The sequence below is a fragment of the Lampris incognitus genome, chromosome 8, assembly GCF_029633865.1.
Source record: "Lampris incognitus isolate fLamInc1 chromosome 8, fLamInc1.hap2, whole genome shotgun sequence".
NCBI lineage: Eukaryota > Metazoa > Chordata > Actinopteri > Lampriformes > Lampridae > Lampris > Lampris incognitus.
This window is the reverse complement of record NC_079218.1, coordinates 22,732,893-22,749,418: the sequence shown is the minus strand read 5'-3', so window position 1 is coordinate 22,749,418 and position 16,526 is coordinate 22,732,893. Positions and strand designations below refer to the sequence as shown.

Here is a 16,526-nt window from a genome sequence, read left to right as displayed (position 1 = left end):
ATAGCCTTGGAAGACGTAAACATGGGAGTATAATCAGAATCACATGGTGAATCATACAAAAACGGCAAAGACATAAAACAATTGCAAGGTGTTTGCCAGGGCTCTCTGTTAATGACCTGATAGGTATTCTAAATTCTTCAGGTTGACACTTCTCTGCATGTTTAAGGCCCTCCAGAGACAGTAAAGCCACAGGGCCGGTAAGAACCACCATATCTGCGAATGAACTAATTACAGCTTCTAAATGTCCTTTACAAAATGGTGCCCTGAGACTGTTGTAGACTATACCACCAGTAATGAGAAGGAGAGAGTAGGGCAGAAACAGGGGAGAGACAAGAGACAGAGACAGAAATAATTTTATTTTTTGGGGGGGGGGGGGCATCTCAACTTCAAATGCATAAGTAGCCTATGCTGCCATAAAAGATAGATTAGTGAAGGGGCTGTTGAAATGAGATTTGGAGCTCATCCTATCCCTTTCTTCCATGCAAGAGGAGACATGTTGCATTTTTGAATGCAATGTCTGTATTTTCTCCGCTTTGTTCCCCTCCCCTCAGTTACCGCAAGGCTCATTAGGGTCCATAAACAATGTGAGACGCGCTCTCTAATGAGCAAGTGGCTCAGTAAAAAGGCCCTGTTCTTGGGAAGCTATCTGTCTGCTAACGCTGCACCCAAACTGGTCTCATGCATGTCCATCCAGGCCATTCTCACCAGAGAGAGAGAGAGAGAGAGAGAGAGAGAGAGAGAGAGAGAGAGAGAGAGAGAGAGAGAGAGAGAGAGAGAGAGAGAGAGAGAGAGAGAGAGAGAGAGAGAGAGAGAGAGATGACCTGGGCTCATTTGTAGCTCCAGCAATCCTCCCTCTTCTCATTTTCATTGTCCCCTCATTTGTTGTAGCCCGTTTCCCATGGACATTCTCCTATTTTTTTTGTGTGCCTCCTGAGACTCTGTGGGGTGCGGGAAATGATTTTGGCGATACTTTGCCCAGGGTAAATCTAACACAATGATGAATGAGGATTCAGTACTTCCTTCACCATCCCTTTAAAGATATGCGTCCAAGGAGCTCAGAGTCAACAGAGTTCCTTCAGGTTTCTATGGCACAGGGTGTCTTACACAAAGTGATCTGCTTGGCTTGCAAGAGCCCAGCGGAGCTGAATGAAACGGCACAGAGCGGGAGACAACGGCAGGCTTTGAGCATGTTTCTCCTCCATGGAGTATGCTCTCTTGTATGCTGACAGAATTTGATGGTGGGGGGGGGGGATCCTTAAGTGAGACAAAAAGTAGAAAACTGAAGGACAATGTGAAATCTTCAGTAGCTCTTTACGCTGACAGTGGGTCGGCAATGAAAAGTGATGGCCACTATGACTCTCCAGCGACACCGAGGTTAAAGAATGACAAGAGAATTGGCAAAATAAATCAAAGGCAGCCCACTCATGTAAAGTGAATGAAATCCCCACAAATACACAAGGAATATTTATGATGCAACAGTTGTATCGGAAAACAGCTTAACGGCACAAAATTGGTACGTATCTGAAAAGGGACCAATGGGAATCTCAGAAGATCGTCTTCCTTCTGAGATTTTGAGATTGAGATTTTTGAGTGAACGAGTATCGCCATCATAAAGAGTTCTTTCCTCTAGCCATGTTTAGGAGTCGTGGAGTTCTCCCCCCATCCAGAAACATCAGATTAGCCTGAGAAAGCAGTCGCATCGTGACTGATTTGGCACAAATGGGCCAGGCTAGACGCACTCCAAGCAAATTCAAATTTTATCAAAGCAGCAGATGGCAAATGCAGATTCTGGCATTACACAATTTATGTGTTTATATGCACAATATATGTACACAACACCTGTTTGAACAAAACAAACATTAAATTGCTGTGTTATAGCAAGACTTGAATCCTGAAACAACTATTTACCAGTTGAGTCTGTGTAGCATCGCAAGCAGAACACCATTGTAATCAATTGTGTTCACCATATGTCATGGCAACGTCCGGTATCTAAAGAGTAAATAAGTACATGACTGAAAACTCTCCTGTAACACTGCTTCTTTTTTTGGGGGGGGGCTTTCCCCCCCTTTTTCTCCCCAATTGTACTTGGCTAATTACTCTATTTTTCTGAGCCGCCCCAGTCATTGCTCCACCCCCTCTGCTGATCCGGGGAGGGCTGCAGACTACCACATGCCTCCTCCGATACATGTGGAGTCGCCAGCTGCTTCTTTTCACCTGACAGTGAAGCATTTCACCAGGGGAACGTAGCATGTGGGAAGATCACGCTATTCCCCCAGTTCCCCCTTCCACCAAACAGGAGCCCTGACTGACCAGAGGAGGCGCTAGTGCGGTGACCAGGACACATACTCACATCCGGCTTCCCACCTGCAGACATGGCCAATTGTGTCTGCAGGGACGACCGGCCAAACCCTCCTTTTTAAACATTGGCATCTTATTAATGCACCTCTCTCTATTCCTGTGTTTCCCATTCTTCTTTTGTGATAAAAGTCGATGAAGTCATTAGAATCACAGATGCTGACATGGTATATTGTGAACATTAGGGTAGACTGATTGATCGGGGGGGGGGGGGGAAACAACAATAATTATCAGGTATAGATATACCCCCCCCCCCAAATAAAATTTGACAAATACCCAGTTCTTAGAAATGTGACAGTGGTATGACTTTGTAGCTGGTCCTTCATATCCAACCCTATGGATGGAAAAAGGTCCGTGAAGAGCTATATAATGATGCAATGTTAGAATGGTGCTGAGCAATACTATTTTCAATAGTTTTTGCTTACAGTTTTACGACATTGTCAAGGAGGCGACAAAGTTAATGATGTATGCAAAGCACGTTTGAAATCTTTGGGCCAGAGCCTATCAGCACCATGATCTCCCACACCTTCCTTGGCTCAGGTAAAAAGCTCTTTATGCTGAGTTCTCAGCCCATCTGGCCGCCCTAACTGCAAACCAGTATCAATCATATGCAGCATGACACCTCCCCTTTGTTCCTCCAATGTAAACATATTTTATCCCTCTGGAGTTCAGATAGGCCACTGGTCTCCATTTGACACTCATCTCCCAATCTGCCACAGTGGATGCATAGGAATGGTTGCTATATCAAAACCATGCATGAAATTGTCAAGGTATCATTTATTTCAGGAGGGATCTGAACTTCTGAATCTTTAGGTTTTCAAGAATGTGCATGTCTCATCCCTGTAAAGATGTGGAGAATACATAGTTCTATGAGGATGTGCACAACCTTGGTAGGGAGGAATGCTGGTTTGAACGGGGAGTCAAAGAGGCCATCTATGTGAAGCAGGAATGATCATCCCTGAACCGAAGGGGGGGGGGGTGTACATCTGTCGCTGTCCTTTATGCTGTGATTGCAACTATCCCCCAATCCTCTGTGAATAGTACACATGGCCGTTGTAAATGTAGTTAATGGTCATGACAATTTGCATATGAAACCGATCGTTAGTTGGGGTTGTTATGTCACTGTATAGTTTATAAGGGTGGGCATACCTGCAGTCAGTTGAGACTGAAGAGGCCACTTAGATGATTGATGAAACGTTTCTGTCAACAAACATTGTATCCAGATGAACTGATCCAACTTTCAGACATCCTTTCATTTTTATTTTGATCAATCAGCATTTTTCTCTAGGTTGGTACTTTGGTGTAGAAGAAATTGATGCTAGCACTTGTTAAGGTTATGCTGGATCGATGATTTGCAAAGTTTTTTGCTATTCTCCAAATACTTTTAACACAGTATTATTGGTTATTATATCATAAAATCAAAGCCATGAGGCAAGTTTGAACATTTTCAGATGTTGATATATCAATTTGAAGCTGCAATCCCAAATATTGTATTTTTAATTGCGATGATGTGTGACCAATCTGAATGCCAGAGATCCATTCAAAATGGAGCAGAGTTGTTGTGTCAGCACCTTCCCCACCACTGACTAAAACAACATGGTTGAACCTGCATTTTAGCCATTGGTGTTTAAGGATGAGTCAGTAAGAGTTGTTTGAAGAGCTTGCTCTGTCATATCTGTTTGTAAAGCACACTGACATCTCCCTCTTCTTCAATCTTGTCACAGCCTCTCTTATTTTTGGATTCTGCTACTATGGTATGGATGTAAAAACATTATGCAATGCATCATTTTTTCCCAAAAGCCCCATCAGAGAGTAGCTATCAAAATGAACGACTATTAAGGCATCCATGATTCGGATATTTTTGGATTAGCTATCATCTTAAATGCACCAGCGATAGAACGCAATAAAAAGGAAATTTTTTTGCAAGTAAATCTTCAGGAATGCAGATTCAAACGAATATTTGAGGGTGCTGATCCACAGCGGATCCACTTATCCACAGCTATTTATGTACAGAGCCATTACAGGCATGTGGCACCAGCGTTGCTGACTGCCAAATAAAACACATTGCCAAGTCAGAGGCGTGAGTAAAGAGAATTCCTTCATCACCTGTTATATATAAAGTATCATCAATGAAGCAGCTTAGGTCTTTCAGCTATAGCAAACTCATAATCGTTTCTATTTGGATTTGCAGACATAACTTCACAACAATCCATGATGCTGAACAGCACATTATGCAGAAATACCCACAAGACAAAACAATACAGCTGTCAGTCAGGAGAGTAGCTTTCCACATTAAAAACATCATTTGGCCATGATGCAGGAGACTCAAATTCAGATAGCTTGTTATACAGCGGTGTGTTTGATTCAACATCATTTAGTCAAGTCAAGTCAATTTTATTTGTTTAGCCCAATATCACAAATTACAAATTTGCCTCAAAGGGCTTTACAACAACACAACATTCTGTCCCTCACATCGAATAAGGAACAACTCCCTAAAAAAAAAAAAGTCCTTTAACAGGGAGAAAAAATTGGAAGAAACCTCAGGGAGAGCAACAGAGGAGGATCTCTCTCCCAAGATGGACAATGTACAATGGATGTTGTGTTTACACAATTTACAGAATACAGCATTGAAAGAGGATAACAGAATTATTATGGATTTCTAAGATATATGATGAGAATATGTCAAGCAGTGTCCAGACGCCACCGGAACAGCCCAGGACCCAAGCCACGCGACAAGCATCACCATCTTATAGTATGATTTCTATAGTAGATAGTATAGTATATATTATCTAGTATAGTATAGTTCTTGTAGTATGATCTAGGCCCCATCTGGTCTAAATTTACATAACACTTCAGTGAATAATCTTGAGAAAATTCTAAAAGAAAATCTTATCATGGAGGTATCGCCATGCAGTGTGTAGGTATATATGGTTGTGTGTTGTATGGATAATGGAAAATTGGGAAAAATAAAAACGATGACAAAACATCCAGTGCCAAACGGAAGTGGTATCAGGAATAAAGGAAAAAAAATGATCAAAGCATTTTAGAAAATCCTGAGATGGTGATGGTCCTTGAACATCTACAAACCACTTGTGGCGATACAGAGCAAAAGAAACCATTTCCTATCCGTGCATTGACAGAGCCACATAACAAATGATGGAGCTCTGGCAACACAAAGGAAAACAATAGATGCAGAGGCTGAACTCCCTTGCTGCCCGAGTGGCCCCTCCCTGATGACACTTTCTATTGTGGCCTTTCCCCTTCCCTTCCTCCACTCCTTCTCCCGCCAACTGCCCTCCACCTTTGTTTGCCTCCCTCCTTAATAGAGAGGTACCAATGGAGCTTTTCTTTGCTAGCTCTTTGACATCGCTTTTAGTGTGTAACTAAAATAAATTACTGGCCTGTCCTGTCTTTGTGTCCCAAAGCAGTCTGACCATGAACGCATAATGGAAAGCACTGGCTCAAGGGACTTTGAACAGGGTCACGTTGGAGAAAAGTCCTTACAGCCGATATTACTTTTTTTGATGAAAGTCTGCGTGCTAGCTTAACTTGGAAAAGATAATTGAATTTAAAGGGAAAAGATGCTAATTTCTAGTTTGTATCGGCAGTAAATTGCGCGCTTTGTTTATATGTCTGTAATTCAGACAAAAGCATAAGACTTGTCAGTGAAAAAAAAATTCCCCCTATTCAAGAATTAGAAAAAAAGGACAGCCCTGCCCTCTTCTTGTGCTAAAGCAAATTAAGATCAAAATTTTGCCAATTCAAAAAGGATGAAAGCCATTTAAAGGCAAATTGTGCATCTTCAAAATGCTTTGACCTGATCCAATTTACTTTGTTAATTTATAGATTCAAAAGTCAGTATTAATGATGGAAGGAGTCTGAAATCTATTGTTTGTTTGTTTGTTTGCGAGTTTGTTTTGTCTTCTATTAAGTTTTTTTTAAGTTAAACATTGCCTAATGATTGAATTCTAATTGACTTTAGGGATACTGGCCTAAAGAGTTTTGAATAGAAATGGTAATTTAGCTTATCCTTTTCTAATTTTGATTGCATTCAAGGAGGATTTTCCTCCATTAGGGCGATTAACACTCCCCCTGCAACTAGAACTCCCTCCAGATCGTTAAGACTATGACATCACCAACCACCTGCTACCAAACAAACATCAGAACATTGCCATTCATTTTGACCAATCAGGGGCAATTACAGTATTCAAACTGAATTTTCATATGAACCACAGCAGCAGACAATTTGTTATATTCAGCTACAATATTAGATTGGGTGCTGGTGTCTACTTACAAATTAGATGTTGGCTGACTGTGATCAACAATCTACAGAGTTTATGTTCAGTTTACCGATGAATCAGATCCCGATGACAGCCCAGCTCTCGCTTTAAGTTTCGAATGAGACCGGTTTAGCACCAGAAATCAGAAACTAAACTCCAAAATCAGAGTTAACGCCTGTGAATTCCACTTTATGGTAGATTTTCCTGTAAACAGTAGCACAAGTGGCAACTGGCTGGGTGGGATTTTACATGTTCGCTGCTTTTCTTTTGTCTTTGAAATGTGTCATTTCCAAGTCATTTCTGTTAATCCCCGTCAGCACTGACAGCACAGCACTCACCAGCCCTTGGGGAATACACTTGTCAGTTCTTCACCTTGCATATTCCAGATACAGTTCACTTTGACAATAGACATTGTGAACTTGTATCTGGCTCCCCTATATTTTCAATTTCATTTCTAATTTGAATATTATTTATTTTATTTTGCAAATATAGAAAAATTGATAGTTCTTATATACAAACATCACATCCTGCAAATGCACTCAATATCCATTTGTCAAAGTTTAATGGGCAGATAAGACGTTGCGCTCTGCACAATAAAAGAAATGGATGCATGGCAACTGAAAGTCCTCTAAATTAACAGATGTTTTTGGGTTATATTTCTGACATGTATTAAGTGTAGAGGTTACAAATTGGACATTGAACATACCTGAGCATAGGCTATTGGAATTAGCTCGCAAAACTAGACAAACCGTCACACTTTCGATAAAAACAAAACAAGCCCTTGTTATGGGACCTTATAGTTTCTGAAAACAGTGCTTGCTAAAATTTAATCCTGAGCTTGTAAACAGTACAGATTAATATATCACAAAGCAAGCAACAACCAAGTCAACAACCAAGCCACTCTAGTTGGCGTGTCCTGAAAAAAAAAACAAAGCTGCAGAGGATGCTTGTCTCAAGGATACACACTGAGAAACGGGCCAATTTAGGAAGCAAACCAAAAGGAAGCAAAGAATAGTGCCAATCTTGTCATGAGCTAATCTCCCAAATTAAACACTTGTTTTTCTCTCACACAAAAAAGAGTTGTGGCTGCTTGGAACCTGAAGAAGCAAGCCAATCGTAGGCAGAGCATTTTATCCCGGAGCTAACTGCCATCGCTAGGCATTGCGTCATGATGATAAGTCTCTCTGCTTGAGGGACAATAAAACACATGCCCAAGTGCACTACGGCTGCCCCTCCCCTGGTTCCCGGTGAAGGTAAAGCGAGAAGACAGAAAGAGATCCAGTTCTGGTAAATAAACTGGAGGGGGTGTCAGCTTAACTTACTTTACTTATTTGCTCCACTGACAGAATTATTTAATGCCCGTCTTCACTTGTAATATTCACCACAGGTCGGAAATACTCTTGTTTGAAGGTTATTTTGTCATGCGTGTTGGGAGTAGTCCAAGAGGTTGGTCTATGGGTTGCAGCATGTTACTAGTCTTGAGCAACTGCAGCATCTCGGTGGAATAGAGTCCTCACTACATCAATACCAAAAATACACTGGCAACCCCATGAGAGGTGATCACATGCTGGGCAACTGGGAAAGCATTTCTGGAGCTTGCAAGACAGAGTTCGAAACACACCATGACATTCACGAGATGCTGAGTACCAACGAGAGCCACACAGGAGAAACTAGTCATTGGAAATTCATGTAGTAGGACAAATGACAGGAAGAGTAAAAGCTGTGTTTTTCTGCACCGGCTAGGATATGCATCCTGTTAGATACTGCCTGGGTCACCACACAGTTTACTTGATATCTATATTTCTCAGAAGGACAAATGTGTCAAGTTCAATGCACATTGCAAAGCAAACTGTAATTCTAGGGTTGATATGGATGTTAAAACACTCTGGATAACAGGAAGCTGACAATGACATAAAAAAGAACAAGTGCCACAGGAAAAATGTGAATGAGGTTAAATCAAATAAATGGACATAAGCAGAGAATAACATTAATCCCTTATAAAAGCTTAGATATGATGCCACCAAAAGCTATGGAAACCATCACTCCATGCATTTCCCAAACACAATTCTTCCTCCCAGCAGAGACCAGGTGCACCTTGCCAACAAGACAAACAGCTACCAGCTACAGAGGTACAGGACTGCAGTGATCTAAAGAGCAGGGCAGTGCTTAAAAGCTTAAGTCAGAGTTCTGCCCAGCAGATAGAAGTGCACCAAATAAAAAATTTAAAAAAAGCAGAAGGATGTCGCTCAAGAGATAGCTGAGCTGTTAGATCCGCCACCTCTTCAGTCAGATGCATCCCTGCTGGCCTCACATTGAATCCTGCCAGAGAAGTTTCCCCGCTTACTCTGCATCCTTTCTAGCCCTTGACTGTCTGAAGGAATAAAAATTGAAATCGACTCCCCAGACTCTTTTGTCTTTTTTTTTTATTCTTCAATAAAGCAAGAAGAGAACAGGTGGGATATCAATTAGGCTTCTGAAATCCTGTGTCTGCACCACTTCCACTAGTCTCTGAGCTCCAGTCGTGTGGTCAGTCCATGGAAACAGATAGTTATTACCCCTGTCCTCAAAATACCAAAGCTAGCAACTTATAAAGCTACAGAACTGTAAGTCTAACTTCTAAAAAAAAATGCTATGATTAAATTGAAAAACAAAACTTTTATGACTAAAAGCAAGCTATTCCATGGATGTTGTCAATTTAGATGCACTACTTTCCCTTGTAAATAACATTACTTCTCCAAATAAACTCAAAAACTCTTAGGAGAGCATCGTCTCTGAACATCTCATCAATGTTTCAAACCATTTAACTGCACAGCTTGCCTGTTAAACAATTCAGCATGCATGTTGTTTCCCACATTACACAATATGGATTTATTTATGATAAAACCATAGACGGTCTAGTGTCGCGCGGCCAGACCCAAATGGCTTCGCAGATTTGAGGTCTGGAGAGCTTCAAAGCAAAACGGATGGAGACGCCGTGAGCTGTCATCATACTTAAAACTAATCAAGTTGTGCCAGGGTGGAACATTACCCTGATGCCTCATTCATACCAGTACCAGTAGCTGTAACACCTTCCACAATTCCATATGACGTGTTGAAAATACTTGTGTTAACACAGTCGTCTGTCTGGTTTCAACACTTTCGTCCTTTTGTGTCTGGTGTAGCTTCTGTGGTGAATTTGTTAATATAAAAAGCAAAGTCACTAGTGCTGTAGCTTTGTTAATTCAAGAAATTGTTGTTTCTACTCAGTTAGTAAAAAAAAAAACCCAAACAAATTTTGGTTTCTTGAGCTGGGTTCAAGGAGCATTTTTTCAAACTTAGAGCCAATCAAATACATTCCTCTCAGTCTGCAAGACATCCTCACCCAAATTTTGAGAATGACGGTTTCACCAGACCATCGAGACTGCAGTCTCGTTTGGGTCTGGCATCACACCGCTAGTCAAACTCAATAGTCTTGCCAGTAATGCTCAATTCAGGACGTCAGCGCTGTGCTCTCCCTTTGCTGTGATGTGTTCTCTACACTTGGACACTTAAGCTGGTGATCCACCAAGAACAAAAGGGTGGCACGGTGGCCAGGTGGTTTGTGTTGTTGCCTCACAGCAAAAAGATCCTGGGTTTGAACCCCAGGCCGTCCCAGGTCATTTCTGTGTGGAGTCTGCGTGGGTTTCCTGCGGGTGCTCCGGTTTCCTTCCACCATCGAAAAGACATGCATTTTAGGGTTAATACTCCTGCCTGTGCCCCTGAGCAAGGCAGTGGAAAGAAGAACTGGAGTTGGTCCCCAGGCACTGCAGCTGCCCACTGCTCCTATACATTAGGATGTGTTAAATGCAGAGGATGTATTTCATTGTATGCTTGCTTATAATGACAAATAACGTGTCTTCTTTAATAATAATATAGTGGCTGTTGTTTTTCCATATGCATGTTTGCATGTGAGTCAAACAGGTAGATGGTTAAGACAGGGAAAGTAAACAAAGAAAGAGTGCTTGACTTTCAGTGACAGAATACCATCTGTTTACCCGGGCCATCCTGGGAAAGGAAATTAAAAAAGTGATGGACTATAAATACCGCTGGGTTACCGCACTGACAATAAAATACATGGGAACACTGTTACAAATAGTAGCTATTCTGAATTCAGTCGGTGCCCATAATTCTTCAGGCTGTTCAAGGTGGACAGGGACACTATGCCAATTCTATTGTTTTGTTGTCACTTTCAGCATCATCACCAGACTTAACAGCCTCACATACACTGTAGTAAACAGCATTACAGATACATGGTGATGATGTGGAAAAGAATTGTGGGTTTTTGCCAAAGGGGCTATGCTGGAGAAAGGCAGAGGGTAACACCAGAGGGGCTACCTCCACCTCCTCCTCCACCCCCACCCCGCGCTTCGCATTCTGTACTCATCATATATACGTACAGTGCAACACACGAGGGTACTCGGCTACAGGTAAAAAACACTTCAGGAACTATTTCTTTTCAATCATAGCCACTACCGATAAAAGTTTGGCTGCAATATTGTCATGACCTCATTGAACAAAATCTATATCTATTCAACTAGTGCTGGCACCTTGAAATGAAGGGCAAATAAAGTGCAAAAACTACGATTTTATAATTTCATATGATGAAGCACAATTTTCTGGTGTGCATATTTTCATGAAGGAAAAGGCTCTTTTCTTATTTGGGGGTCGGGGGGGGGGGGCTGAGTTTGAAACAGGCAGCCTGCACAGCCTTACAGTTATCATATACAAGTACTATGGCGGGGATTGTGTTTCTAAAACATCAAACGGTGTTATATTGCACAACATCACAGAGATCTATGCTTATTTATATGGAACTACCAGGAAGAAAACAACAACCCTTTTTTGACTTTAGGTTTTCCTGCAGCATTCTGCACTGACTGAGAAAAAAAAATGCATTTAGAGGCCAGGGGTGGGGCTGTGTGTGTCTGTGTGTGTGTGGAGGGGGGTCCTTTTCTTTCAGTTTTTTTTTTCCATGTTCAGTTCTCTATGGGACGCCTTTAGAACTCTCACAATGCAAATCACTCGAGCTCCCTATTCATGAATTGATTAATATGCAAAGACAGCACATTCTCATCTCAGTCAGCAGGGGGAAAATATAACATACTAGACTGCCAGTGGAGTCAGTCTGAACTCGTCTACCGAAGACTTGCAGCAGGCTTGGGGGTCAATACAGAAATGTTCCGTGAGATGACATGATAACACTGTATGTACAACATATAATCGCTAACTGCATTATTTCTCATAAGTACAAGTGAAAATTGGCAAACTTTCAAAATGAATAAACTTGCTGGACTGATTTTTTTTTTTTGCTTAAAAGATGGTCCACATTATCATCTAGAGATCTTACGTCAGCTATCAATGATACCGTGACACCATGACACTGCTGTCCTGTCCTACTTTCTAATCAATTTAATCAGCCCCTGAATAAGGTCTTTTAAAATAACCCATGCAAAGGCTTCCTACATTTGCCATTTGCTATCAAGGCTAATTGTTGGCCTTACTTTGATTGTCTCTTTAATTTAGAAACAGGCCTTATTTTTAATTATTGTTCTCATAGAATTGTAGATGGTGCAATTTTGTCAAAAACGCACACCTTTTGTAAGCTGTAAGCCTGCAATATACCTCCCCTAATAAGCTGCTCCAATTCATTGGGGTGCATTCACCACCATATATTTCATGCTGGTTTATTGTTAACACTATCTCCGCTACCTCTTCAGTTTGCCTAAACAGTCCTCCAGTGAGTGCACATTTGATAATAACTAAAGTACTAAACCTTTCAAATAAGGAGTTCTGCACAGAGAATACATAGCAGAAAGACATATGTGCAGTGTAAAGTTGGAATAGCGTTTATAAATCAATGTACGAGAAAGAAATAAAATAGTTTGAAGTCTTTAGACGAAGGAACAAGTACCATTATAAGCAAGGACGGGGGTGTACAGGCACTCTTCCATATGAGGTTTGGATATATCCGTCATGAAAGAAAACACATGACGCCGTCATTTGATAAAATAAACTGTCGCTAGTTCAAACACAGGAGAACTAGTCCACTGAAGAGGACTCGTTTTGTGCTGAAATGTAAGAGTTTAGCTGAAATCTGAGTGGGCAGCATACCAGTGAGTACTTGAACTACAAAAGCTGTGAGTAAGTCAGACGAAATGTGTCCATGTCGCTTTGAATGCAACATGCGTCTTTCCCCGACGAGAGAGCAGAGATCTAAAGAGCAGGCCCAAGTCTTATTCAGGCAACAGACTAAAACGCCTTGTAATTTTCCCTTGTTAGGCTGCTTTTTACAGTTTCCCTGGTTCAAAAATAGGCCATATTATTTTCATAGTGGCTTTGAACTCACCACAGAAGTTGGAAGTTCCACATGTTAGCCATTTTGGAATTGTTTATTTCTTTTCCCCCCTCACATAAGGTTGAATAATGTTAAACTTCGCCCTCTTGCAGGAATAACTTCCCTGCTCGACGCATGCAAAGGGTTTTTGCACATCCAGGAGATCCTTAAAAGACAAGCACGTTTGCTTCTTTGGAGTCAGATGTGGAAAACTGCCAACAGAAGGATTTGCCTTGCCTCTCGAGACTTCCTTGAATCTGATAAGCACATATACAGTTCTGCAGCCTGGTATGTGCCAGACAGTGGGCCAGTTGATGGCACATGGGACGGACAACTCAGACAAAAGTTGCTTGCGAACATTAGCATGTCATCATTACATAACGACACGGACACCACTTCGACATCACTTGGTCCAGTCCCGTATAAAGCGTGCCTCTGGTGAAATATAGTCATCTAAAAAATTAGACATTTGAAACAAAAATAAGCTCATAAGTTATTAAGACCCCCCCTCCCCCATGAAAATTATGCGATGGGGCCTCTCCACTTTGACTTTTTCACTCATCGTGTTCACAGAATGGAATGTGGGGTACACACTGATTGATTGCAACATATGTCACAGATCATGCAAAAAACAGCCCCACCGCCAGCAACACATCCCAGACCGAATACAGTGCCTTTGTTCTGGGCTCTCACGATGGGGAGACAGACACAGGACAGGCCACTTGCAAACCATTTCGCCAAAACCCCACTACAGTCAAATCATCCGTTATTCAGCCGTTTGCTCAGGAGGTAGTCATGGTTCACTTTTCCATTTGCTCATCATTGGCCTTGAAATTTAATTACCACTGAACTGGAACCAGAACTGGAAATCAATGAGTGTAATTAAATTGCCCAGCCTTCAACCAGCACAATACTGCCATTAACCATTTAATACACCCCAAGCCTATCAAACAATGTGATCAGTTTGTTTTATTTCTCCCCCTTTTGCAATTGGGTGTAGCTAAGCCAAAGTGGTCCAATTACCTCTCCAGCTCCTTTCACCTTTTCTCCTCACTGAGCTGCTGTCAGCTCTAAGAGGTGTCTGAGTATTCCAACTGAACTGCCAATTATTGGAAGAAAAAAAATGAACAATTCCCAAATGCTCTTGGTACTATGTCTACACCCGAACTTTGCTCTTACTGACAGACAGACTGAGAAATTGCATGGATGTAAGATGTGGGGACCGAAATTATGTAATACTTTAAAGATGTTGACATTGAAAATGAAATGTTTACATTACCGGTGCTTCTTCACGGTAAATAGGATGCACTAGATTGAATGTGTGCGCGTATAGTGCACGCGCGCGTGCGTAACAGAGGGGCAAAAAAGGGAGGGAATAGGAAGAAGGCACTGAGGCAAGGAGAGAAGAGGGATGGAAGAAGGGGGGGTTGAAAAGGGTCCCCCCCCCGCCCCCTCCCGCCCTGCGAATATGGAAGCTGCGTGGTTGAATCCCATTGTTTACCATGAAGTAATGGCTTTTCAGTGCGTCTCAGTGGGTCGCAGCGCTCCCTTCCAAGCAACAAAACCCCGCAGGACATTGCGCCAGCTTTATGTCGACGCTCCAAAACGTCATTCCCAAATGTTACCACAGCTTCAAAAACCAACGCCAACTTATATAAAGTAAGGTGCCTGCAGTTACGTCATATGGGGAATGGGACGCAGGACGAAAATGCAAAAAAAAGGGCAGGTCCGTTTAACATCACGTTGTAAATTTCACATTTGGGGGATATGATTTGAGATTGTTTGCATGCGAAATGTGACGGTTTGCCTGAGTTGGAAAGGGTTATAGAGAGGCTTCAGCGCGACATAACAACCCCCCCCCCAAGGAATCCAGCTTTTGTTTTAATTCACCTTCCCTGGGTGCAAATGCGATGTGAGATTCAAGCCATCTGCGGTTGAAGCGCATATAAACATCCCCTCAGTAACAGACCCTCAAGGCCATTTCAGCCTCGATCGGTGAGTCGTGAACAATCAGGCTTACTTCATGTCTCTCAACGGCTTCTTTAGACAAGGAAAAAAATCAGTTTGGGAGTTTTTGATGAAATATGTTACACGCCCATGAATCTAGATAAACTTTTGTCGACAACACTGGTCCACGGTCCGCGCAGCAGCAGCAGCAGCAAGCTTTTCCTGCACGGCAGTCCCATAACCACCCAGCAGCATCTAAATCTGCAACATTAAGATCTGAACGCTCAAGGTGGAACAACAACTCAAATGCAGCCCAGTGGACTTAGTCCTGGGTAGGATGACCCACAAATTCAGGACATAGCCTATGCACTCACGACGCACTGCCCCCCCCCCCATCTTTTCAATACAAAAGCAGGCTTTTCTTTTTCTTCTTCTTCTCATACACTATGAACAGTATAAAAACTAAGAGAATGCATCTACACACTTGTTGCTGTTTTCCGTTCAAGCTCAATCCTCCGAAAGACCAAGTTCTCACTCTTTTTAAAAAAAAAGAAAACTTTGTGTAATTGTAGCGCCTCTATATCGCACAACACCGCTTCCAACCGCTCATTATAACCGTCTACTCTCACAGAAGACAGGACAGGGATGCTGCCGCTGAGACCGGGGCTGAGTGAGCTGGAGAGGATGCTGGACGACAACGAAATAGACCACTGTAACATCAACCCTCGGGAGGGTATTTTCTTTTCTTCTTTTTTAGTTTGCGTGGTGACTGAAGCACTGTTTTCTCATCGCGGTAAAACGTGATGTAAACAACCTTGCCTTACCTGCATAGCCAATGAACAGCAATACCCAGATGAGATCCCTTGTTTGGAGCATTGCAATCTCTGTCAAAGATATTCTCCGTGAAGAACAGACACGCTTGCTGGCTGGGTTTCGGGCAGTGGAATAGATATAGCAACCTCTCAGATATTCTGGTACCACAGGGAATTCGCTCCTTGTCGGCACTCGTGGACGCACGATAGCAGCCAGCACAATGAGTGACAAGGAGCAGCCGTAGCACACGCCACACGAATTACTCCGCCCGCCCGGGCATTAGTTCACGCTCTCGCTCTCTCTCTCTCGCTCTCTCTCTCGCTCTCTCTCTCGCTCGCTCGTTCTCTCTCGCTCACTCGCGCGCGCGCACACACAACACACACACGTACATTGAAAGCGGCATGGGAAGGTAGACAGAGGAAGCCACAAAGTAGTGCGCAGGGCACGTAGCGCAAAGCCGCTGGCCGGGACGGCAGATGGTAGCCTACACCAGAGACTTTAATTCGGATTATGCAGTTTACTTCAGTTTACATCATAAAAACACAACACGCACACACACACACACACACACACACAGAGGCACTCACATCAGGAGTCTTTATCTGGCAGGCAGATCGGACTCCCCCTCCTACTCGCTCTGGGTCTCTTTTATGCTCACACGCATTCGCACGTTTCGCTTATCGCGAAATCCGCTCGCTTGCCTTCCCGTCTTCTGGTTCGAAGCCCCGCTTCTGTTTGTTCAAAGGGAAATATACCGGATAGTTCTGAGACGTGTTGTG

The 16,526-nt window shown here is 42.5% G+C and overlaps 1 protein-coding gene across 1 annotated transcript in view; it reads right to left on the bottom strand.

The window, feature by feature from the left end:
- ncam1a (neural cell adhesion molecule 1a) overlaps positions 1–15,920 on the bottom strand; it is a 254,850-nt gene extending 238,930 nt beyond the window's left edge. Inside the window, exon 1 of the mRNA XM_056285536.1 lies at positions 15,759–15,920. Within this exon, the coding sequence (XP_056141511.1) occupies positions 15,759–15,810 (52 nt within the window). The 5' untranslated portion in view covers positions 15,811–15,920. The remainder of the gene's footprint in view (positions 1–15,758) is intronic.
- Positions 15,921–16,526: the final 606 nt, after the last annotated feature.